This window comes from Trichomycterus rosablanca, chromosome 6 (assembly GCF_030014385.1).
Source record: "Trichomycterus rosablanca isolate fTriRos1 chromosome 6, fTriRos1.hap1, whole genome shotgun sequence".
Taxonomy (NCBI): Eukaryota; Metazoa; Chordata; class Actinopteri; order Siluriformes; family Trichomycteridae; genus Trichomycterus; species Trichomycterus rosablanca.
Genome location: NC_085993.1, coordinates 31,957,730 through 31,983,675, shown reverse-complemented (window position 1 = coordinate 31,983,675; position 25,946 = coordinate 31,957,730). Strand labels below are relative to the sequence as shown.

At 38.4% G+C, this 25,946-nt stretch overlaps 2 protein-coding genes across 2 annotated transcripts in view; one reads left to right on the top strand and one right to left on the bottom strand.

Annotated features, from left to right (window-relative positions):
* The first annotated feature begins 457 nt into the window (after positions 1 to 457).
* On the top strand, positions 458 to 14,543 carry dytn (dystrotelin). The gene is made up of 16 exons (XM_062998102.1): positions 458 to 476; positions 588 to 662; positions 789 to 990; positions 1,072 to 1,157; positions 3,945 to 4,045; positions 6,577 to 6,648; positions 6,760 to 6,923; positions 8,341 to 8,452; positions 8,668 to 8,801; positions 8,873 to 9,020; positions 9,094 to 9,167; positions 10,473 to 10,617; positions 10,693 to 10,763; positions 11,107 to 11,257; positions 11,369 to 11,957; positions 13,978 to 14,543. The coding sequence occupies exons 1-16, from the start codon at positions 458 to 460 to the stop codon at positions 14,094 to 14,096; spliced, it is 2,262 nt and encodes a 753-aa protein (XP_062854172.1). The 3' UTR covers positions 14,097 to 14,543.
* A 4,349-nt stretch (positions 14,544 to 18,892) lies between these two features.
* Positions 18,893 to 25,946, bottom strand: part of adam23a (ADAM metallopeptidase domain 23a) — a 50,883-nt gene continuing 43,829 nt past the window's right edge. Inside the window, exons 25-26 of the mRNA XM_062997674.1 lie at positions 25,384 to 25,474; positions 18,893 to 20,141 (exon numbers count right to left, since the gene is read on the bottom strand). Coding sequence (XP_062853744.1) covers positions 20,096 to 20,141; positions 25,384 to 25,474 — 137 coding nt within the window. The 3' untranslated portion in view covers positions 18,893 to 20,095. The remainder of the gene's footprint in view (positions 20,142 to 25,383; positions 25,475 to 25,946) is intronic.

The following is a 25,946-nucleotide window of genomic DNA, read 5'->3' as shown; positions in this document are numbered from 1 at the left end:
CTATACCTATTTACATAAGCCATACAACAAGGTTCAGTGACATTATAAAACTTTCTACACCACCAAACTAATGATTAGTTTACTGTATGTATATTTTTAATCCAGCAAGTTTTTTTTTTTAGAAAACCAACTATATATAAACTAAAAAGCCAATCTATGAAAAAAACTGAAATGTGTTAAAGCTATTGTAAAGTAAAGAAGTATGTTCTTATCAGTCAGTGAATAAATGCATGCACATTTGATGTGACTTTTTAGGAAACAATGTTAAGAGAAGTTAATGACCCTGCCTATAAGAATAGCCCCATAACATGGCATATTAAACAAGTAAATGTTTTTAAACTGATTTTAAAAGATTTGAATGCATTTGAATGTTATGTTTTAATTTGCACTGATTGCCCACATCACCAGTATAAACCCACTAATGAAACAGTGCTTTTATAGTTAAGAGCTGACTGGCATGGATCTGGACAGAACAGGTAAATTTGTTATTAATCAGCATGTGTGAAAAAAAAAGGCATTTAATAAAATAACATTAGCTTCTGTGATATGGCTAAGAATTGATGTTTGGCTCTGTCTGTGATCTACAGAGGACCTAAATAAGGTCCGTCCTTCAGTATACTGTGCTTCGTTAAAGCTTCGCTCCCTGCAGAAACTATGCCAAAGTAAGTATTCAAGTGTCTGTAAACCTGTGGAAAAGAATAATTACATATAACATATGTGTAAAAATATAACTGTATTAAGGAAAATGTTCTCACATTTCTTCTTAATTACTTTACATGGTGTTTCAGTGCATATGGTTTTGATCCAGGATTTGCGCCATATTTTCTGTGCTGAAGGGGGCTCAGAGAATTCAACACAAAAACTTTCCCAGGATACCCTGAGGCAGAGTTTAGAACAGCTCTTCCTGGGTGTCTTACAGAAACTACCTAGTCAGGTGGTACAAGATGCCACAGAACAGACCACCAGACTCCTCTTCAAACTGTATGACAGGTGAGAAGTGCTGTCTATATATTGTTTGCTTGAATATGCTGTTTCTATTTAAGTTTGGATGGGTTGTGCTCTTTTTTATAGACAGAAGGCTGGTTTTGTATATCTCAGATCGGTTGAGGCTGCACTGATAGTCCTTTCAGGAGACACCTTGGTGGCCAAAGATAGAGGTCAGAATTCTGTGTATTGGATATCACAATATTTAATACATACACTTCAGAATATCATTGTTAATTTCTGTTTTGAAACTAGTAGCATATTTGCACAAACCCTTTAAAAGAACATTATTAGTGCATTACTGGCATGACTTCCACAAATGCTAGTGTGCCCAAAAAAAGCTTATCAGCTAACCAAAGCATAATTAAGGCTTTAATTTAATTGCACTGATGTTTTACTGTGTTTTGTAACTGTGGACAGTTAGATCCAAATATTATTTTAGACTAAATATCTACATAGATTAATTGTTTTCATTCCACAAATTAAGTTTTTCTTAGTGTTTTCATTGGTCCATATGTACATCTAAGTGGTCAATATCCAAAACCATACAGTGTATCACAAAAGTGAGTACACCCCTCACATTTCTGCAGATATTTAAGTATATCTTTTCATGGGACAACACTGACAAAATGACACTTTGACACAATGAAAAGTAGTCTGTGTGCAGCTTATATAACAGTGTAAATTTATTCTTCCCTCAAAATAACTCAATATACAGCCATTAATGTCTAAACCACCGGCAACAAAAGTGAGTACACCCCTAAGAGACTACACCCCTAAATGTCCAAATTGAGCACTGCTTGTCATTTTCCCTCCAAAATGTCATGTGATTTGTTAGTGTTACTAGGTCTCAGGTGTGCATAGGGAGCAGGTGTGTTCAATTTAGTAGTACAGCTCTCACACTCTCTCATACTGGTCACTGAAAGTTCCAACATGGCACCTCATGGCAAAGAACTCTCTGAGGATCTTAAAAGACGAATTGTTGCGCTACATGAAGATGGCCAAGGCTACAAGAAGATGGCCAACACCCTGAAACTGAGCTGCAGCACAGTGGCCAAGATCATCCAGCGTTTTAAAAGAGCAGGGTCCACTCAGAACAGACCTCGCGTTGGTCGTCCAAAGAAGCTGAGTGCACGTGCTCAGCGTCACATCCAACTGCTGTCTTTGAAAGATAGGCGCAGGAGTGCTGTCAGCATTGCTGCAGAGATTGAAAAGGTGGGGGGTCAGCCTGTCAGTGCTCAGACCATACGCCGCACACTACATCAAATTGGTCTGCATGGCTGTCACCCCAGAAGGAAGCCTCTTCTGAAGTTTCTACACAAGAAAGCCCGCAAACAGTTTGCTGAAGACATGTCAACAAAGGACATGGATTACTGGAACCATGTCCTATGGTCTGATGAGACCAAGATTAATTTGTTTGGTTCAGATGGTCTCAAGCATGTGTGGCGGCAATCAGGTGAGGAGTACAAAGATAAGTGTGTCATGCCTACAGTCAAGCATGGTGGTGGGAATGCCATGGTCTGGGGCTGCATGAGTGCAGCAGGTGTTGGGGAGTTACATTTCATTGAGGGACACATGAACTCCAATATGTACTGTGAAATACTGAAGCAGAGCATGATCCCCTCCCTCCGGAAACTGGGTCGCAGGGCAGTGTTCCAGCATGATAATGACCCCAAACACACCTCTAAGACGACCACTGCTTTATTGAAGAGGCTGAGGGTAAAGGTGATGGACTGGCCAAGCATGTCTCCAGACCTAAACCCAATAGAACATCTTTGGGGCATCCTCAAGCGGAAGGTGGAGGAGCGCAAAGTCTCGAATATCCGCCAGCTCCGTGATGTCGTCATGGAGGAGTGGAAAAGCATTCCAGTGGCAACCTGTGAAGCTCTGGTAAACTCCATGCCCAGGAGAGTTAAGGCAGTTCTGGGAAATAATGGTGGCCACACAAAATATTGACACTTCAGGAACTTTCACTAAGGGGTGTACTCACTTTTGTTGCCGGTGGTTTAGACATTAATGGCTGTATATTGAGTTATTTTGAGGGAAGAATAAATTTACACTGTTATATAAGCTGCACACAGACTACTTTTCATTGTGTCAAAGTGTCATTTTGTCAGTGTTGTCCCATGAAAAGATATACTTAAATATCTGCAGAAATGTGAGGGGTGTACTCACTTTTGTGATACACTGTACATGCATGGTTAGGTTTTTTTTTCTGAATCTGAGTCTGAATTCTTAATAGATCTTTGGTTCCCAAAATTTTCACAGTCAGGAAAACCCCTATAACAGTCAGGAAAACCCTATAACAGATTGCATTATGCATGGCGTCCCAGCATGTCACTCATGATTTACAAAATGTTAATAATGAAAAATAATATTATTCATATAATTAACTTTATGGTTATAATCTTTCATTCATTTATTCACTTAATCATTTTGATGATATTTATTAATCCATTTATTCGTCCAACCAAAGTAATGCTTTATCTTATTTAGTGTCACTATTTATACATAAAGTGTATTAATGTGTAATAAAGTGTATTAAACAAGCTAGATATCTACTTACATTAACATACAGTGCCTTTTCTGGCTTGTGCAACTGCAACCTCAGTGAAGATGTGACCAATAATGAGTGAATATATTAGTAATAATGATTATAACAATAATAATAAGAAGAATAAAACAGTAGCAAAGATTAAGTTGCACAGAATGTAGCCTGTGTGACACTCAGTTCCAGAGTCCTGGGATTTAAAACATACTTTCAGCCACTGTGTAGAGTCTGGTATGTTCTCCCACTTGTTTTCTTTTTTGTTTAACAAAAAAAAAAAAATCATTGACATTCCAAGACTGTATAATGTACATGTGTATGTGAACTTTTACATGTACACAAAAAGTTTACAACAGAAATCTACACCTCTGCAATTCCTGTAGTCACTGGTTGTTTCTAATCTCTCCTCTAGCTCTTTTTCAGTTAGCTGTTTGTTGCAGTAGGAATCTGGGAATCAAGGACGCCTCAGTCAGCCTCAGCAGCCTTTGGGCCCTTCTGGATGACCTTAGCCAGGTGAGATTCACTGATTTGATTTTTGGTCTTTCGTAGAATGATGAAAGTGCCTTGCATTAGTATCCTCTTGCATAAGTATTTAAAGTTGTGACTACACAAGTATTCATTCTTACTACAGATTTTTGTGAAAATCCTAAATTAGTTCTGGTGCAAACAGTTGCCACTGGAAGCTACATAATTTGTTAGATAGAGTGCATTGAATTAAATGTGGTACATTTGTGTGCACAGTGTTCTAAATATTAATACATCTGGTCTTTGAAGGCCCAAAGGATTATTAAAAGATGTACCTAATTAAACAACATTAAAAAAAATCAAGGAGCTTAAAATCAAGCTCTAACTGGGATGTAAGTACAAAGAAGAATCTGCAATTTCATAATTCTCTTTAACCTTTATTTAAATAAATACAAATAAATTACTTTTTAGTATTTTGTCTGACCAATTTGATTGTATTTTATAAATTTAAACCAATTTTCATGCTACTTATTCAAAAAAGTTGGGACTGGGGCAAAATAAGGGTAAAAAGTCAACAAGTCCAAGGAGTGTTAACGGTCATGAACTTTAGTCACCTGACTCAAACCTGACTTTATGGGAGTACTTACAGGAAAAGAAAAGCAAACATTCAGTAATTACACAAGTTTCCCTTTGAAATATTGTGAAATCATGCTGCCATAATTTGGATCATGGGATCCATGCCAGCTTAAATGCTGTCATTAAAGAAAAAAAGGGACATACTAAATACTAAGAAATTCTGAAATGTATGTACATTTTATGAAAATTGTTATGTTAATTATATGATTTGTTATAAAAAAAAAACTATTATATTGTGTTCAAGAAAAAAAAGAAAACATTTTACTAGCTTTCTCGAACTTTTGTCCCCTAATGTAAGTACAGTGGTACCTTGAAACTCAACGTCAGTTGGTTTGGGAAAGGTGTTGAGTTTCAAGGTATTTTTTCCCATAAGGATGTATAGGAAACCTGTTAATGCATTCCATGGTCCCTTGAAACTGCATATATTTTAGGCTTATGTAAAATAATTGTGTTGTTTATGACACTTATACACTGAAAATAACACAAATATAATATTAAAAACACTGAAATAAAAAGCTGATTCTTAAAGCTGATTCTTACAGTTTCTCAGCAAAGTATTTTGTAGTAAATAACAATTATGGTAACTATATAACTATTTATCAAGGATGTAATATGTTGCACTCAATTTTAATGAGATATTGTGCCATTTACGTTATTTGAATAAATGTAACTACATAGTTTGTGTGTAATATAAGAAGAATTTGTAGGAATTATATTATACACTAATCAGCCATAACATTAAAACCACCTCCTTGTTTCTACACTCACTGTCCATTTAATCAGCTTCACTTACCATATAGAAGCACTTTGTAGTTCTACAATTACTGACTGTAGTCCATCTGTTTCTCTGCATGCTTTGTTAGCCCTTTTTCATGCTGTTCTTCAATGGTCAGGTTATTTGGGTGGTGGGTCATTCTCAGCACTGCAGTGACACTGACATGGTGGTGGTGTGTTAGTGTGTGTTGTGCTGGTATGAGTGGATCAGACACAGCAGCGCTGATGGGGTTTTCAAACACCTCACTGTCACTGCTGGACTGAGAATATTCCACCAACCAAAAACATCCAGCCAACAGCGCCCAATGGGCAGCATCCTGTGACCACTGATGAAGGTCTAGAAGATGACCAACTCAAACTGCAGCAATAGATGAGCGATCGTCTCTGACTTTACATCTACAAGGTGGACCAACTAGGTAGGAGTGTCTAATAGAGTGGACAGTGAGTGGACACGGTATTTAAAAACTCCTTCAGCGCTGCTGTGTCTGATCCACTCATACCAGCACAACACACACTAACACACCACCACCATGTCATTGTCACTGCAGTGCTGAGAATGATCCATCACCTAAATAATATCTGCTCTGTGGTGGTCCTGTGGGGGTCCTGACCATTACAGAACAGCATGAAAGGGGGGGGCTAACAAAGCATGTAGAGAGATAGATGGACTACATTCAGTATTTGTAGAACTACAAAGTGCTCAGTGAGAGTAGAAACAAGGAGGTGGTTTTAATGTTATGGCTGATCGGTGTATATTCTCTATACATTATATATTCTCTATACGTTATGCAACATGTGTTTTTGTTTAGTGCTGTGATAATCCATGCATAATAACAAAATGTTTGGAATTAGCACATTTTTTAGTCTGGTTATTCCTGTATTTCCCATACATCTATTCTTGCTTGATTCCATAACAGTGATGTAAAAGAACCATCTTAATTTGAATTTCTTTGGGTTTGGAACCATTTAGAGATCCACAAATACCCTCTTTTTTTTTACAGTAAAACCCCTTTTATAAGCCTATTGTTATTTGTGGCACAAAACATGTTTCTTTGTGCACTATCCTTAAAGGATATTCTTTTAAAAAAATCTATGGCATGTTTCCAAAGAGCGATTTTTGGTTCTGACTGACAAATTTAAGAATCTAAAATTTGTGTTTTGGTGTTTAGATCCCAGCCGTGGTTCAAGAAAACCATGTGTTTGGTTCAGTGGAAAGCGCAATCAATTCCTGCTTTAAAGACGTATGTTATTCTCCTTCTCCATACATACATACAAACATACATACATACACATCACACATACACATTTGTATATAAACACACAAAGTTTCATTGTTTTTGTTTTTCTCCCAGGTAAATAAGGAAAGTGTTGGGGAGGAACACTTTTTGAGCTGGCTTATGTCTGAGCCTCGTCTGCTGCTTTGGATCTCCACACTTTACAGGATCTCAGTAAGCGAGACAGTACAGCACAGAGTCCATTGTCATATCTGCAAGGCCTTTCCTATCGCTGGCCTTAGGTATGTGTGTGTGGTGTATGGATTGTGCTTGCCTTGCTATAATTAATTTTATTATATCTATACTAATTTTGTTCCACTTCATTATCAAATAATGTCCTAATCTATGTGTGTAGTCTTGAAAACAAGAAGACAAATGCACTTATTTGTCATATATACATATACAGACATACAGTACAATGAAATTCTTTCTTCGCATATCTCAGCTTGTTTGGAAGCTGTGGTCAGAGCGCAGGGTCAGCCATCGTTTGGCGCCCCTGGAGCAGAGAAGGTTAAGGGCCTTGCTCAAGGGCCCAACAGTGGCTGCATGGCAGAGCTGGGATTCAAACTCTCAATCTTTCAGTTGATAGCCCAAAGCTCTACCCATAAGGCTTCCACTATCCCAAGCATTGGTGAAACATATCATGGAGGCATATTATTTTCTATAACTAATTTTATACAATAGCAATTGCTGTGGCTAAAACTCCACATCAATTTTTGGCCTTAGTATAAGTAGGCTAAATAAGCTATAAATATTTGTAGTATAAATACAGTAGACCCTTGAGTTGCGAATGGTTTACTATACAAACATTTTGGGTTATGAACGATCTTTTTCAACTTAACGTACAAACAAATTTCGGATTACGAACCAAAATTCGCAAAACACGTGATGTCACAAACAAGTTAACTCCAACCGTCTCTCTCTATATATATATACAGTGAGCGAACATTCAGACAGCGGACGGTGTTTTTTCAGTGAATTTTGTAAAATTCAATATTAAAATGTCCCCAAAGAAGGTGCAGAGGAAGTGCAGTGGTGAGAAAAAAAATCACCATTTGTTGTGTTGTACAATTACTCCTGCCAGTAGCTGTCACTGTGTATGAGACAGAGGGGACAGTGAGTGAGAGAGAAGAAGGAATTCGGCTCAGTAAAGTATTCTTTCTTTAGTGAAATTACACCTACAAAATACAACACTATTGAAATAAAGAAGGAAATAATAGAGAAATATGAGAGTTATTGTTGTTTCTGGTAGATACATTTTATATAAAAAGAAGGAAATGTATTATGGTGTATGGTACAGCACACGTACTGTACTGAAATGTGGTGTGTGTTTTATGTACAGTACTACTGTGTATTGTTGTTTATTATAGTTTATAACAGGAATGTCTATTCTATAATTTAAGATTTAAGGGAAAATATACTTGTTTTTATAACAAAAAAGACCATTTAAGACTAGGTTAAGGTTAGGTAAGGGGGTGGTTTGGGGGGTCTGGCATGGATTAATTCTATTAACATTATTTCTTATGGGAAAAATAAGTTTAACTAACAAACATTAAATTCGTAAGTCAAGGGTCTACTGTAAACTGGTTTTGGTTTGCAAGTGAGGAACAGTGAAACTATTGATTTGGTGGTAACTCCACATTTCTCACCTCTGTACAGGTATCGCTGTCTGAAGTGTCTAAATGTGCATGTGTGCCAAAACTGTTTCCTGACCAAGAGATTCACAAGAAAGCACAAGCTGGTGCATCCAGTTCTAGAGTACTGCACTCAGGTAATGTTGCTAGTGCTCTTACTGATTGGATTACATTTAACAAACTAAATACAATGGTTAAATACAAGACAGTTTTTTGTTACCATGACATCATGTGCAATTTTCATATGTAAGTGAGAATGACTGGGTGTGTGATGCCCTGCAGCGGATTGGCATACTCTATATAATAAAGAGTCTACTGAGAATAAATAACAATGTTTTTTAACTATCATTAGCCATCGTGGAAAGAGTCAATAGCATCACTTGCATCCAGCGCCCGCCATGCCCTTCGACCTCGTCACTACACCAGGGGAGAGTCACAAAGCAGGAGAGTCATTAGACCTGGCTCTAACAATGATCCAAAGAACAGGTACAAATAAACTTTGTGTTTATTCAATAAAGTGCGTATTCATTTATAAAAAGGGTGTCCTTTTTTCTCAGTACATATTTTCCAGAGCAGCAGGAATGTGTGGATGTTGATCAAAGCGGACAATCTGACGTCAGCTTGTTGGAGAATTGTCCTTCTTCTTCTCTGCAGCTTAAAGAATCCAAAGGACTGCAAACAGATGAATCTGACACACAGCCTCAGGTGTATTTACATTCTTGTTGTATTGTTGTACTTTTTTCTCATATGGTAATAATATTGTTTTTGTGTGTTACAGGGAAAGGCATCACTTCTCCAAAAAGATGTAAATATATCACTACAGGCAATGAGGGAAATGCAGAGAGATAAATGGTAGGACAGCTATTTTTCACCTACAGTTGCATTCGTAAATATTCAGCCCCAAGACAGGACTTTTATATTACACGGTTGTACCACCTGAGCACACTCTAAATACATTTCAGGCCTGCAAAACATTCCAAAACAAGTTGGGACAGTAAAGCATTTACCACTCTGTAATGTTGCCATTCCTTTTCACCACACTTAAAATACTTTTTGGCACAGACGATACCAAGCGATTTAATGTTTCAGCTTTTATTTTGTCTCATTCTTCCTGCAAACACGTCTTAAGATGTACAACAGTACGGGGTTGTTGTTGTCGCATTTTTCGTTTCAAAATTCTCCACACTTTCTCTATTGGAGACAGGTCAGGACTGCAGGCAGGCTAGTCCAGTACCCATACCCTCTTCTTCCACAGCCATGCCTTTGTAATGTGTGCAGCATGTGGTTTTGCATTGTCTTGTTGAAAAATGCACGAACGTCCCTGGAAAAGATGATGTCTTGAAGGCAGCATATGTTGCTCTAAGATCTCAATGTACTTTTCTGCATTAATGCTGCCATCACAGAAGTATAAATGACCTTTGACAAAGGTACTGACACAGCCCCATACCATGACGGACCCTGGCTTTTGGACTTGTTGCTGATAACAGTCTGGATGATCCTTTTTGTCTTTGGAGCACACAGCATCCATTTTTTCCAAAAAAGACCTGGAATGCTGATTCATCTGACCACAATACACATTTCCACTGTGTGATGGTCCATCCTAGATGCCCCCAAGCACAAAGAAGTCGATGTTGCGTTTGGACAAGGTTAACCTAAGGCTTCTTTGTTGAACAGTAAAGTTTTAAGTGGCATTTGTGCATGTAACTCAGTATTGTAGTGCTTGACAAGGGTTTGCCAAAGTAATCCCTCACCCATGTGGTTATATCAGCTATTGTTGAGTGGCAGTTCTTGATGCGGTGCCGTCTGAGGGATCGAAGATCCTGGGCATTCAGCTTAAGTCTCATGCATTTGTTGACAAACTGGAGTACTTAAGTAAAGTTATAAAGTACAACTTTGTTATTTTTTACATATGCTCCTAATACATTCCATTCGGGGTATGATTTTATCATGTGGACAGTTAATGATATAAGGAATATATTAGTAAGTTGAGTAAGCATATGTGTATTGTACATGGTGGTAAGTCCACACTTCCCACTCCATACAGGTATGGCTGTCTGAAATTTCTAATTGTGCATGTGTGCCAAAACAAGACTGAGAACAAGAGATTCACAAAGAAGCACAAGTGTGTATTCTTTTCTTATCGTGTCCTTTTTCCAGTACTTCTTTTCCAGAGCAGCAGGAATGTGTGGATGTTGATCAAAGTGGACAATCTGACGTCAGCTTGTCACAAAATCCTTCTTCTCCTCTGCTGCTTAAAGAATCCAAAGCACTGCAAACAGATGAATCTGTCACACAGCCCCAGGTATGAATTTAAATTTTTTGTATATGTATATCCTTTTTTCTGATGTGGTAATGTAATTATTATTGTGTGTTACAGATAAAGGCATCACTTCCCCAAAAAGATTTAAATACACTTCAGGCAATGAGGGAAATGCAGAGAGATAAATGGTAGGAAATCTATTTTTCACCTACAGTTGCAAAATGGTATTTATAACTCTAATATTTTCTGCAGAGCTAGATTTTGTTTTAAATGAATCAACTCTTACATAATCTTGCTGATCTCAAAAAGCACCAATTGAGTCCATGTGCTCAAGGACAGGGAGGGACTGACACTGTTACACTGTACATCAAGTATATGACTTATTATGAGCAGGCACCATATTTTATTAACCAATCTATATGAGATTCTCGTCCATAAAAATGATGGTGTGTATATTTGTACTGGTCAACACAGAGGCAGTAAATATAAGCAAGTAAATGAAGTATATCTATGCGTGTGTGAGATGATCAGGCTCCTGGAGAAAGAATTTCAGGTGTGGAAAGTAGCTGCACAGTCAGAGCATGACTTGCTGGAGGACAGGTGCACAGAGCTAGAGGATACAATGAAATCACTGATACAGCACAACCAGCAGCTGGAAGAACAACTGGAACAAGTCAGACATGTAAGAGAAAAGTGAGAAAATTTGTTTTTGGGATAATAACTGCAACTGTGTCTTCCAGTTATAACAGTTTCATCTCCCTCCCTCCTTCTTTTTCTGTGTTGTTCTACTCAGGCTTTAAATAGTAGGACAAGAAATGAGTATAACCCTGATATCTACACACCTCTTGCATGCACACAACAATGCAACAAAAGTGAAAGACTTTATACAGCACAGGAGAATCCCAACTCACAGCCCATCTCTATAAGTGACAAAAGAGAACCAGAGAGCGAAGAAGAAGAGGAGATAGAAGATAGAGTGGAGAGAAATGAGAAGATGGTGGAGAAAGAACTAAGCAAAGATGAAGTTCTTCCTCAGGTACAGGAGGAAATGCATATCGATTTAGCTGTGGCAGAGAGTTGGGAAACAATGACACAAAAAGAAGTTGAAGTTGTTCAGGAGTCTAAAACTATGGGTCTAGAGAATGAGGAGGAAGACAAGGAGGAAGAAGTGGATGATAAGATGGAAGAGCAGGTGGAGGAGCTAGGTGAGAAGTTGGACCCACAAAATGAAAGACAAGAGCTCATGTTGGAAGATCCAGCATCAGTATGGTGTGTCGAAGAGAAGGAGTCTGAGACAGATGTCTCAGATGAGGATATAGAGAAGGAACTATGTGACGTGGTGCAGAGACTTCAGGATGCACTTCTTCTTCCCACAACAGCAGGCAAGTATTCAGTCTATTGGTCTGTATGGAAACCTAGTGAGCTCTCTACATAGACAGCATTTTACGTCATCCTACGCATGCTCCTGAGAAGAAGGCTGTCCAAATTCTTAGATGCCTTAAAATGCTTCCAAGTAAGGCACCTTACATTTAATCGGTATTTTGACTGAATAATGAGGGCGCTTCCGATTCTTCCTTAGCAGTGAAGGCAATCCCGGCATTCAGTGCGGCACAACTTTTCTCACACAAATGTACAAATATGGCGGACGAATGCGGAGCAACGAACTGAGTTATTTTCAAGTGTAAATATATTGTATTTCATTTTTAATTGGTATAAATGTGTACAAGTGTCATTCATTTGCAAATTTGAGCTTGTCAGTGACAATTTAACCGTTTTTGGTACATGGAGGGAGGTGTTAGTTGATATGCTAGCACGTTGTGCCACCTTATCCCATTGGTTTGAAAGGCATGAGGCTAACTGTGTTAGCTTAGTAAGCAAAAAGTGATGTAATCGCTGTCTAAGTAGTGCGTCTGAATAACCTCACTTATAAGTCAATGTCTTATTAGAATCCTCTCTATATAGGCACCTGCCTATGTAGGCAGTAGACAGCAAGTCAGCTCACTAGGTTTTTGAACAGACCCTAAGTGTGCATAGTTTAGTTTGTAATGGCTGTTTTTAGCATGTAAATTTCCTACATGCCTTAACATGATGATGTTTAGTGTTTTATGCGGTTTTATGCATATGTTTAAACCTTTCAGGTGTCCAACTGTGGATGACATTCCACGTTGTCTAATGTACACTTTCTTTAAAAGGTGTCCATTTAAATACAGTTAATAGAAGATAATACAGCTTAAATCTCTATGGGGATGATATTACATATTACATTTAAGGTTTTATTTTCAGAGATTGTGGGTCTGTTTGAAAACCTAGTGAGCTGCCTTGCTGTCTACTGCCTACATAGGCAGCTGCCTAAGTAGAGAGGATTCTAATAAGTCATCAACTTATAAGTCAGGTTATTCAGACGCGCTACTTAGACAGCGATTACATTAGTTTTTGTTTACTAAGCAAACACAGTTAGCCTCATGTCATTCAAACCAATGGGATGAAGTGGCACAACGCGCTAGCATGACAGCTAACGTCTCCCTCCGTGAACCGAAAATGGTTAAATTGTCACTGACAAGCCTAAATTTGCAAATAAATACACTTGGACATATTTCTACAAATTAAAAAACAATGATAATTTATTAACATTCGTTGCTCCGCATTCGTCCGCCTTATTTGTATTTTTTTGTGAGAAAAGTTGTGCCACACTGAATGCTGGGATTGCCTTCATCACTAAGAAAGCATCAGATAATCCCTCGTTATTTACTCAAAATACAGATCAAATTTAAGGTACCTTACTAGGCAGCATTTTAAAGCATCTAAGAATTCAAACAGCCTTCTTTTCAGGAGCACGCGTAGGATGACGTAAAATTATGTCTATGTAGAGAGCGCACTAGGTTTTCGAACACACCCATTATTATTATTGTTGTTGTAAATAATAATATCAATGTGCTTGGGTGGCACAGTGGTAAATAATGCTAGCCCACTACTGCTGGAATCCAGGTGCTATCAACTGGTCAGGTGTCTACATACAGACATGATTGGCTATGTCTGGAAAGCGGGGTGGTCAAGGCCTTGCAATGGATTAATGTCCTGTTTGAGGTGTGTTGCTGCATTGTGCCTAGTGTTTCCAGAGGAAACTGGATCCACCACCAGAATAAAGCATTGGTAAAACATTTAAATTAAATTAAAAAATATACGTATATACTCTTACAGTGTGTCTGATTTAAAGCACTTCTGCAAGATGTGGATCAAAATTCCTGTTGTGTAATTACGTCAAAATATGCAATATCACTTCATCTTAACTAAGAGCTTTAACACCCTTTAAGTTTGTATAACTATGGATATTTATTGTAAGTGATGTTGTCCATACATACAATAGCACATGCATAACAACTTTTATTATGCTTTGTTGTTCAGGTTCTGATTCTCATCAGAAAAAGGCACTGTTAAAGGCAGCAGAGGAAGTTGGAGATTCAGTATTTAATATTGTTACTTCCATCAAATCATTTAACTTACCCTTAGAGGATCTTGAATAGAACCACATTTTTGCTGAATAGATAGACTCACATTTGGCTGTTGGCATCAAATATTTAGTACTGGTACAATTTTACTTGGAAAGTTTGCATCCAATTTATTCAATGATTAGGCCTTCACAGAATTAAAGTAAACCTTTACGTGAGGGCGGCACGGTGGCTCAGTGGGTAGCATTACTGCCTCACAGCAAGAAGGTCCTGGGTTCCAGGTGGGGCGGTCTGCATGGGTTTCCTCGGGGAGCTCCTGTTTCCTTCCACAGTCCAAAGACATGCAAGTGAGGTGAATTAGAGATACAAAATTGTCCATGACTGTGTTCAACATTAAACTTGTGAACTGATGAATCATGTGTAATGAATATAACCAAAGTGTGTAAAACATGACGTTAAAATCCTAATAAATAAATAAACCTTTACATGCACTTGTAATGAACATGTCTTGGAAGATAAGACAGCATATTTTTTCAAAATCCACAATAAGGTTATAAAACAACTTTTAACCTTACTTGTACATGTACTTTTCATGGCATAAAATGGGGTTGCAAGTCCCTAAGAAGGCTCAAGTCTTTTGACATCAGCAGGCCCCTTTTGTGCACCTTCTATCAGTCTGTGGTGGCCAGTGCTCTTTTCGTTGGAGTGGTTTGTTGGGGTGAGGGCACTCAAATACGGAAGCGTATTGCTGCCACACAGATAAAATAAAAAGCCGTCAGTAGGCTATGTCGTTTTGACGAGAAAATATGTCGTTATAACGAGAAAGGATGTCGTTTTAACGAGAAAGGATGTCGTTTTAACGAGAAAAGATGTCGTTATAACGAGAAAAGGATGTCGTTAAAACGAGAAAAGGATGTCGTTAAAACGAGAAAAGTTCATTACCTCAGATGCTGCATAGCTGATGGAAGCGTATCTGCTGATGGAGAGACAGTTTGCACACATGCATGATGCTGTAGTTTGTGTAACCCTGCAGCTTGTTGTACCGATCAAGATTCTCCTTTAGGAGCAACAATGTCTAAACTTAGTTTATTATTCAACATTTGTCTGACATTCGGCATTCCGATCTAAATAAGTGCTTTAAAAAACACATAAGACTTATTTTATAATTTCTTACACGAATAAAAATAGTCAACATACTACAAAAACAATTTTATGTTAATTTTAAGATTACGTCTATTTATCTAAAGAAAGGTTATAATGAAACCGTTTATCAAGCTCCCACTTCATCTAATGAGTTAGGGACCGTCATCAAACTAACTGAGAAACGTAGGAGACATTTACTCTGCACTTATCCAGACTAATAAATCCATTTAAATCTTGTATATAATTTGTATATTTGAAATATAAATTTATTACAGATTTATTGATCTTTATTTAAATGTAATGTAAAAGAAATACTATGTTATTTAAAAAAAATAAGGTGTGTGTAGTAGGTGAGAAACATTGATGTGTTTGTGTAAAAATTGTTTGACATTAATTCATCAAATCATACAAGATTTAAATGGATTTATTAGTCTGGATAAGTGCAGAGTAAATGTCTCCTACGTTTCTCAGTTAGTTTGATGACGGTCCCTAACTCATTAGATGAAGTGGGAGCTTGATAAACGGTTTCATTATAACCTTTCTTTAGATAAATAGACGTAATCTTAAAATTAACATAAAATTGTTTTTGTAGTATGTTGACTATTTTTATTCGTGTAAGAAATTATAAAATAAGTCTTATGTGTTTTTTAAAGCACTTATTTAGATCGGAATGCCGAATGTCAGACAAATGTTGAATAATAAACTAAGTTTAGACATTGTTGCTCCTAAAGAAGAATCTTGATCGGTACAACAAGCTGCAGGGTTACACAAACTACAGCATCATGCATGTGTGCAAACTGTCTCTCCATCAGCAGATACGCTTCCATCAGCTATGCAGCATCTGAGGTAATGAACTTTTCTCGTTTTAACGACATCCTTTTCTCGTTTTAACGACATCCTTTCTCGTTATAACGACATACTGACGGTATTTTTTATTTTATCTGTGTGGCAGTAGTACGCTTCCGTACTCAAACAACAGACACAAACAGGATTAATAAACTAATCAAGAATCAAGAAGACCATAGCTCCATAATTGGGTCCGAACAGGATTTAGTTCAGCAGGTAGCAGAGTTAAGAACGCTCACAAAGCTTAACTCAATAATCACAAATCATTTACACCCACTTCATGCCCTGGAGGTGTTTTCGACAGAGCACCTTCAGTCATAGACTGATTCCACAAGATGCTGTCTTTCCTAACAGCGGCAATCAGACTCTTCGATAATTCATAATAATTTATAATAAATACCTACCTTCATTGTATGCTATGCATACACCAACGTCTAATGTTTAAATGTATACAGATATTCCTGTGAATCTTTTTAGCTTGTTTTTTGTACTGTGTTGTATATATGTAACAATATGTGTTTGTCTGATGTGAGCTGTTGTAACAAAGAAATTTCCAGCAAATTATCGATAAAGTGTCTATCTATCTAATTTTAAAGGGAAATGCAAATTGATTGCATTAGTTTCTGTTTTAAGCAGAACAGGAACTGAAAACTAAAACCTGAACAGAAACATACACTTCTGTGCTACACACAAAAGCTATTGCAGTATAAAATTTAAAAAAGAGTTAAGTGCTGTGTTTAGGTGGCTTTTAAGCCCTTTCTTTTTTGTGCTTTTTCAGTTAAAAACCTGTAAATGATAGATTGCAGTTCTATTTGCATTTTAATCACTAAAAGCACACAAAAAAGAAGTAAACAATGTAAGTGCTGCATGGTTAAAAGGGGCCAAATCATCTGAGAGCTTAATGTTTATCTGATGTGCTTAACATTAGGACCATAATGGCAGTTTTCATAAAAGCATTAATGGACATCTAAACAAAGCATGGGCTAGCTGTATATAGGAAAAAGGTTTAGGAAACTAGATGACCATGGCAAAGCTTTAATTATGTGGTCAGTAAATTATTTTGTGTTGATTTTAAGATGTGCTTTGGATCATCGTCCTGATGAAATATCCCACAGCCCAGTTGAAGCTTTCTGTCTGAGGCTGTCAGGTTTGAGTTCAGGTTTAAGGTCTTTGGAAAAAAACAGCACCACAAAATCACTATGCATAAAGTGGGGATGAGATCGTTTTCTGTATGGCTTTCTTTGTGTCTACACTAAAACCCATATCTGGTAGTTGTTGCCAAAAACCTCTAATTTGATCACATAAAAGGGAATACCACTGCAAGTTTCAGTAACGTCTGGCAAACTGTAGGTGCTTAATTTAGAAGTTCGTTGACAGGCTTTCATCTGGTAACCTTTCCAAACAGCTTCTGGTTATGTAGGTTGCATTTAATTGTAGTTAGGAAAACATTCTGTTCCTGAGACCTTACTACAGACTGCAGCTTTTCCTTTCAACTGTTCTATTTTTTTTTTTTAACATCTTGCTTTAAACTTTATTATTGCACTGATAGTAAAGGTTTAATTTAGCAGAAAAAGTACAATCTCCAATCCAAAATGTATTTACTATAAACCATTAACAGCCCCAAATTAGAAAAAGTTGGAACAGTATGGAAAATGCAAATGATAAAAAACACATAAAAAAGTTTCTTACATTTACTTTGACTTCATTGCAGACAGGATGAACCTATGTTATTTCATGTTTTATCTGCTCAACTTCATTTCATTTATTATTAAACATCCATTCCTGCATTTCAGGCCTGCAACACATTCCACAAAAAGTTGGGACAGTAAAGCAGTTACCACTTTGTAACGTTGCCATTCCTTTTCACCACACTTAAAAGACATTTTGGCACCGAGGAGACCAAGTGATTTAGTGTTTTAGCTTTTATTTTGTCCCATTCTTCCTGCAAACACGTCTTAAGATGTACAACAGTACGGGGTCGTCGTTGTCACATTTTTTTCATTTCAAAATTCTCCACACATTCTCTATTGGGGACGGGTCAGGACTGCAGGCAGGCCAGTCCAGCACCCATACCCTTTTCTTCCACAGCCATGCCTTTGTAATGTGTGCAGCATGTGGTTTTGCATTGTCTTGTTGAAAAATGCACGAACGTCCCTGGAAAATATGACGTCTTGAAGGCAGCATATGTTGCTCTAAGATCTCAATGTACTTTTCTGCATTAATGCTGCCATCACAGAAGTGTAAATGACCTTTGACAAGGGCACTGACACAGCCCCATACCATGACAGACCCTGGCTTTTGGACTTGTTGCTGATAACAGACTGGATGGTCCTTTTCGTCACTGGTCTGGAGCACACGGCGTCACATCATTATTTAGTTTTTTTACCTCATTACTAGCCCTAAATTGCCCCGTCAGAACTTTTTGTGAAATGTGTTGCATGCCTGAAATGCAGGAATGGAGGTATATTAACAATCTGCAATCAAATAAAAGTCAAAGTAAATGTAAGGAACACTGCATTTTATTTTATTAGCATTTTCCATACTGTGCCAATTTTTTCTGATTTGAGGTTGTATAATTTGTCACTGCTATGTTTGAAGAAATACAAAGCTGACAAGAAATAAAGCTTAATTACTAATTTAATAGTGAGAAACTTTAATGGTAAATGTCAGTTAGCATTGACAAAACCAAATGTATTATGTATGGTGCCATCTTTATAAGCATAAACAAACAATGCAAGACAGATAGAGTGATAAAAGTCCAAATCCACAGTTGCCAAATATTTACTTTAAATATTTGATAAGTATGGTGGACAATTCTACTTTTTACTGCATGGAAGATTTTTTAACTCCAGAAATGGAATAAAAAGAACACTTACCAATAGTTTGTGTTAAGTTCTTTATTGTTGTCAATGCCTCCATTGAAAATGATTAAAGATATGAGAATGGACATCAGGTGGCCAAAGTCAGTGAAAAAACCCCCAAGATGAAACCCTTTCCCATTCAACTACTACTTCTCTGTTGCCTTAAATATCACTATGGCAGAAAAGAATTTTAAAAGCTGAAAGTCTCCTTGCAACATTCATTTTTTTAGTTAGAAGTAATTGGTTTAAAAGACCAACATAGTTATGGCCAAGCATATAAAAGACTGCCTAGTAATAGCAAGAATCAATTTTATTGTTAGTATAATTTCACTATGGTACCAATCCATAGGGTTTGTGCAACATTTCCCCTTTGCATAGTATGTAAAAGTTTACAGTTTCTTTGACATGCAGTTTCTTTAAGATGCACGGCGGGATTCAGGTAGATCCCCGTCCAGTGCAGTTACATCATGCAGCTATCCGATTAGCCGAAAGGACACTCCGCGCAGGGTGGTCCAGTATAATAAGTAATAATAAGGGGAGCATTACTGCCATTACCAGGGATATATAATTAATTCATTGTGTGTGCATGTGGAATTCAGAGTGAACTTATTAAGCAGAAAAGCAGCTGGCCGAATTGTCGGATGCATTTTTTTTTTCATTATTATGGCAAAAAAATGCCTGCAATACAACATGCTAAAACCTGTAAGAAAAAGCAGTTTTAATCCATGTCCATGTAAAACAATGTGGTCTCAAAATTGTATGAGTCTTTTTTATGGTAAAGTGTAGTCAGGCAACTTCGCTCCCTTTGAGGTCTCAAAACCACTATAGGCGAGTCCTAATCATGATCGATGCAGCACATTTAATGCAGACACATTCTTTTACATTGCTCTCTTTGTTTTTGTTTTGAGTTGGTGACCCTCCACTGCCATGCAAATTTCAGAGACAAGGCTGGTCATGCCCAGATCAAAACATAAAGCCAGGACTGGGAAAGCATCTTCATCTGGGTAATTATAAATGTCATGACAAGGAGAAGGGAGCAGGAAGGGACAGGCTTTGGGTAGGATATTTTTTTGGTGAAAAACATTCTTCTGTTCTTTGTGTCGTCCTTGATTTTTTTTTTCCTGTGTTCAAGTAAAGCTGGCTGTTAGCAGCAAATACAGTCCAGCAGGTAGCTTACATTTAGAAGCCGGAGGGAAACCAGGTAAGGCTGAAGTCTCCAGATCTCTAGATGGCACTGGCATTGGGGTCGTACCGTCTTTTCTTGACGTTTCTTGATAGGGGGGCCGAACGCAAAGGAAAGAGAAAGTACAGAAGTTAGTGAAGGCAATGCCAGATGCATAAACATTTATCACAACAACTTGTTTGAACACGTAACCACTGAACCCAAGCAACCCAACAATCATTATATAAAGCAATCCTATCAAGTGTGTCTTGATACTGATTTACGCTCTTAGCAAATGTTCTGGCACGCTTGGGTAAAGATACCCATGTTCTGACCAAGACATTACACTGACAATATAAAACTAATTACTGTTTTTAAACTTACTGACTTCAATCTGTTTGAATACCCAAGTGTCTTCTTTTATTTAAGCCATGGCCGTGTCCAGTGTGTTAATCTAGAGAACAAGCACCATCAAACAAATTATGGGGACCATGAGCTTGCTGGACATCCAATTCCAAAACCATGAGTATTATTATTATGAAGTTGTTCCTTTTTGTGCCTCATCTCAGAAGGCTTTCCACAAGACATTGTGCCATTTCAATAGAAGAGGTTGCAGGAGAAGACCTGGATGCAAATGACATTCCAAATGATCTTAGATGTGTTCAATTGGGTTTAAGTCAGAGCATTGTGATGGTGTTTCTCCTTAGCCGACACAGGTGTACAGACACGCTGTAACAGTAAAGACCTCACCAAAGTTATAATAAATAATAATTTGTTGCTACAAAGTTATAATAAAACCATACAATAAATAGAATGGCTTTGTCATGTATACATACACCGATCAGCCATAACATTATAACCACCTCCTTGGTTCTACACTCACTGTCAATTTTATCGGCTTCACTTACCATATAGAAGCACTTTGGTAGTTCTACAATTACTGACTGTAGTCCATCTGTTTCTTTGCATGCTTTGATAGCCCCCTTTCATGCTGTTCTTCAATGGTCAAGACTCTCCCAGGACCACCACAGAGCAGGTATTATTTGGGTGGTGGGTCATTCTCAGCACTGCAGTGACAATGACATGGTGGTGGTGTGTTATTGTGTGTTGTGCTGGTATGAGTGGATAAGACACAGCAATGATGGTTGCTGATGGAGTTTTTAAACACCTCACTGTCCCTGCTGGACTGAGAATAGTCCACCAACCAAAAATATCCAGCCAACAGCTCCCCATAGGCAGCGTCCTGTGACCACTGATGAAGGTCTCGAAGATGACCAACTCAAACAGCAGCAATAGATGAGCGATCGTCTCTGACTTTACATCTACAAGGTGGACCAACTAGGTAAGAGTATCTAATAGAGTGGACAGTAAGTGGGCACAGTATTTAAAAACTCCAGCAGCACTGCTGTGTCTGATCCACTCATACCAGCACAACACACACTAACACACCACCACCATGTCATTGTCACTGCAGTGCTGAGAATGATCCAACAGCTAAATAATACCTGCTCTGTGGTGGTCCTGACCATTGAAGAACAGGGTAAAAGCAGGCTTAAAAAGTATGTAGAGAAATAGATGGACTACAGTCAGTAATTGTAGTACTACAAAGTGCTTCTATATGGTAAGTGGAGCTGATAAAATGGACAGTGAGTGTAGAAACAAGGAGGTGGTTTTAATGTTATGGCAGATCAGTGTATACAGGTGTACAGTACAGAGAAATTCTTTCTTCGCATATCCCAGCTTGTTTTGGAAGTTGGGGTCAGAACGCAGGGTCAGCCATTGTATGGCGCCCCTGGAGCAGAAAGGGTTAAGGGCCTTGCTCAAGGGACCAACAGTGGCTGCATAGCAGAGCTGGGATTCGGACTCTCAACCTTTCAGTTGATAGCCCAAAGCTCTACCCACTAGGCTACCACTATCCTAGATTTCATACAGCTGTTACAAATAGGTATGGATGAACCATTTTATTAATACAATAGAATTGCATTCATTGACACTGTAAAAGAACACCAAGCAGACAGTTTAAAGCTTGTGCATCCAACAGGTTAAATATATTGATATTAGGTGTAGCTGGCATTGTTGGGTTGCATTGGGTAAAAGTGGCCCTCCTGTGCAAGAGGAGTGTACATACAAATGTCCTTCCAAAAGACTGTGAGTGCACTAGACAGAATATGGAAAAACAACAGTACCTCCTGGGAAACACAGAAACACACAAAAAGGGAAGAAACAGTCTATACCGATAAACATCAAGGGTCAAAAGAGGATGTTTACACCCACAACATGAACAACCACAAAGTACAATACCACCAGCAACAACACGAACCACAACGACAGAGGGAGGTTTGGCACAATCTCCCAATAGCATGGCGTGATGTGGGGCATCCCAGCAGTTCAACATGCACCTGTTCACAAAAAAGGTTAGGCAGGAGACGCCACTATCGCTGAGTGTGAGGGGGGGGACAGAGGAGAAGGGGTAGGGTAAGCATGCAGGTACGGTGCAGCGCGTGTATCTGTACCAGGTCTCAGTGAAGCAGGCAGTAAAGGCAGCAGTGTCGGGCGAGTCCGGGTGGGGGGGTGAGGGGTCTTGCTCTGTTCTAGGTTTTCAGGGGGGGCCCAGGGCCTTCAGCGAGGTTAGAGAGAAGCGTAGCGGCCAGCCAAGGTACAAAGGCTGCCTACGACACAACCTCCACCTCTCTTCGCTCATACTCTCACCCTTTCAGACAACGGAGGGGGAAGGGATTGAGAGAGAGGTCACGACGAGGAGAGCGTGTCAGAAAGTCGTCATCCCATCCCACCCCACCCCCCAATTCAAAAGATCAAAACCTGACCCCACAAAAAACCAACCTGCCCTCCCCCAAAAACCCAGGAAAACCGTCCACTCCCACATAATGAAGTGAATTTGGCCTTTGTGCAATGCTTTGATACACAGCATCCTAATGTAACTATGCCTTGTTGGTGCCAGTCCGCATGCACAAGCCCTCAAAGGCCTCATTCAAGATGCTATGTGCAGACTAGCATGCTGAAGTGAGCTAACTTCTTCTAAATCAATAAATAATATGACTAATAATCTTACACGCCACTTTTCCACTGCATAATTTGGTACAGCATGGTACAGTACTAATCCAAATATCCATGATAGTAGGAGTTCTTTGGAGGTTGTAGGACAGTAACCAGCAGAAGTTACTATTATTAAATAATGCATGTTTAATAAAAAGCAAGACTTGCAGAACAACATTATGTCCAGGTTAAACTTATAGTTTGTAATCTGGATTTAAAAATATGTGCATAGTTTGTCTTTTATGACCAGAATTCCAGATTTTAGATTATAGTGATTAAAGATAAACATAATTACCTAATTGAGATGTGATGATCCTAGCAATTAACAATAGACCTGCCTATGCTAAAAACTACTTAAGATGGGCTATACTGCTTTAGGAAATAAGCAAAATATACAGGAGCTAAACTGTTAATCCTCACATACATGAATTGTTGTTGCAGAATTAAAAAATAATTAAATCAATAAGACCAAAGGATGTGAGCTCCATCATTAAGAACTAACTATAGCTTGATAGCTATTGATAGCTATATATTATTTATATTTTATGCATTTTTCAATTTGTCATTGTCAATTTGTCTTCTGCTGCTGGGGATCCCCGTTTTTTTGCAGTCGAGGTGGGTATATGGCTGCTCATGCCTCCTCCGACCCGTACGCAGCCCTTAATGGAACCCTTTTCCACCCATGCACCCTACATAGGCACCGCTATCCGCTAATCAACGTCCTTACACAGCGGATATATACATATTCCGGTTATCCCTCCCTGCAGGCACTGCCAATTATGGCCGCTAGATGGCGCCCATTTATTTAAAAAATGTTTTTTTAAATGCATTTTCTCCCCATTTTCCTCCCGATTTAGCGCATTCAATTTTGTCTTCCGCTGCTAAGAGATACCAGATTGCATCCGAGGAGAGCACGTCGCTGTACACGCCTCTTCCGACACGTGCACAGCCTTCCTCTTCTCGCCCCTGCATTCCGCACAGGTGTCTCTTCCGCCAATCAGGGTCCTTACACAGCGTATGAGGACCCACCCACCCACACATAGTCCACCCCCCACCCTGCAGATACGGTGGCCAATTAGTATCTGCTGCAGGCACTGCCAATTATGCCCGCTAGATGGCACCCAGCCGATCTGTAGCAACACAGAGTTTCGAACCGAGGAGTTCAGAAACTCTGTGCTGGTGTGCAAGTGGAATATCCCGCTGCGCCACCTGGGCGCCCCCCACAGTTTTTTATTTTGAATATCTGCTATACTCAATCCACTTCTCAAGTTTGTTTAAATATCTGCTATTACCCAGCTATCTTATTTTTTATATTTTAATATTTGTTTCTATACATAGCTTCTATTTAATATTATGTTAGTATCATTTTGTTGTTGTACCATGTATTGTACCATGTTGTACCACACTGTAGTTTGAAAAGGGGGCATAATTTGCACTTTTTTTGCAAGTTCCATTTTTAACATAAACAACAATGTATTTAACCCATTTTACAAGAGCAATTTTTAAAACCCAGGCACTTGCTTAAGCAATAAAAATCATTTGAAGATCCAGTGTAACTGTGAAAGCTATATAATTAAACACTTATAAAATCACATGGTTAAATAAAATATTTCACAATTAAATATTCAATATTTCACACATCTAGTTTGCAACAGACAAAAGAAATCTGAAATTTGTTTACTGTTACCTAACATATTTCAGTTTTCTATAGAAATGTATAATCTGCCATTTCAATAGCATCATTTGATAAATGAATTTATAATTATTTTATCATTTAGCACGCATGCATCTCAAGCGGTGGGCCAGACTTCTGGAGGTTCTGCTACAGTCCACAAAAGCTTAGACAATGCCAAATGTTCTTTTTATAGAAAGGGAATAATGCTTAAATTATTTAAAATCATTTTAATTTCATGTGAAATTTACTTTTATGACACTCAGGTATTTAAGTGAGTATATGATTGTTCATATTAATACTCACACAAGCTTTTACAATAATAATAAAAGGATTAGTAAATTATTTCACTCAATTATTTATTTAGGTCACTTTTAGCAGGCTATCGGAATCACTGAGAAAATGCATATAAATTATTTTTACAATGTTTTGATGAAATTGGAAGGATTAAGGATATGAAAATAACCCATTGATTATTTATGGTTTATAAAACTCATAATCTGTAGCAGAAGCTCAGGCCCTGAAGTATTTGTTTGTGCTGCTCTGTGTGTGCATGTGTGTATTCAGATGTTTTAGCCTGTACCAGGCTGGCAGGCAGTAAAAAGCATGCGGTGTGACTCTTACTTAAATCCCCATCCCGTCCCACCCAGCACTATGGCTGCCATCAGGATGGCCCCCGCGATGGAACCTATGATAAGGTTGGTGGCGCTAGGACCTGCAGAGGGGTATGATGGAAGAGAGACATGATGTAAGCTGTGTAGGGTGGCACACACATGAAATGAAAAAGGATGTTATAGTTTTCTTGCGCTGCTGAGTTGCATGACTGCTGCTGCGCTCAGTGCTAGTCTGTCTGTTTCTGAAATGAGAACTGAGCGGCACAAACTTCAGAGTGTGTACAGTTGAGGTCAAAAGTTTACGAACACTTAAAAGGAATATGTATGTCTTGGCATTTCTGCATTTTTTTTCATACGAAATGGATGTTAATGATTAACCGTTTAAGAGATCACTGTACATTGTTTGAACTAAGAGCTCACCAAATTGAGACTTGCTGCTCACCCACCCTCAGTGTGCTTGAGCTACTTTGGGATACTAACGTGAAGAGCACTACAGTCATCAACCAGCAAGCAGAGGTCACAACTGCAGCAGCAATGAAGAATCCCTTCGGCCCGTCCTCCCTCAGACATAGC

Coding starts and splice junctions, on each gene's coding strand:
- dytn (XM_062998102.1), top strand. Junction 9,021..9,093: donor AATCTGACACACAGCCTCAG/GTGTATTTACAT, acceptor TGTGTGTTACAG/GGAAAGGCATCACTTCTCCA. Junction 10,618..10,692: donor AATCTGTCACACAGCCCCAG/GTATGAATTTAA, acceptor TGTGTGTTACAG/ATAAAGGCATCACTTCCCCA.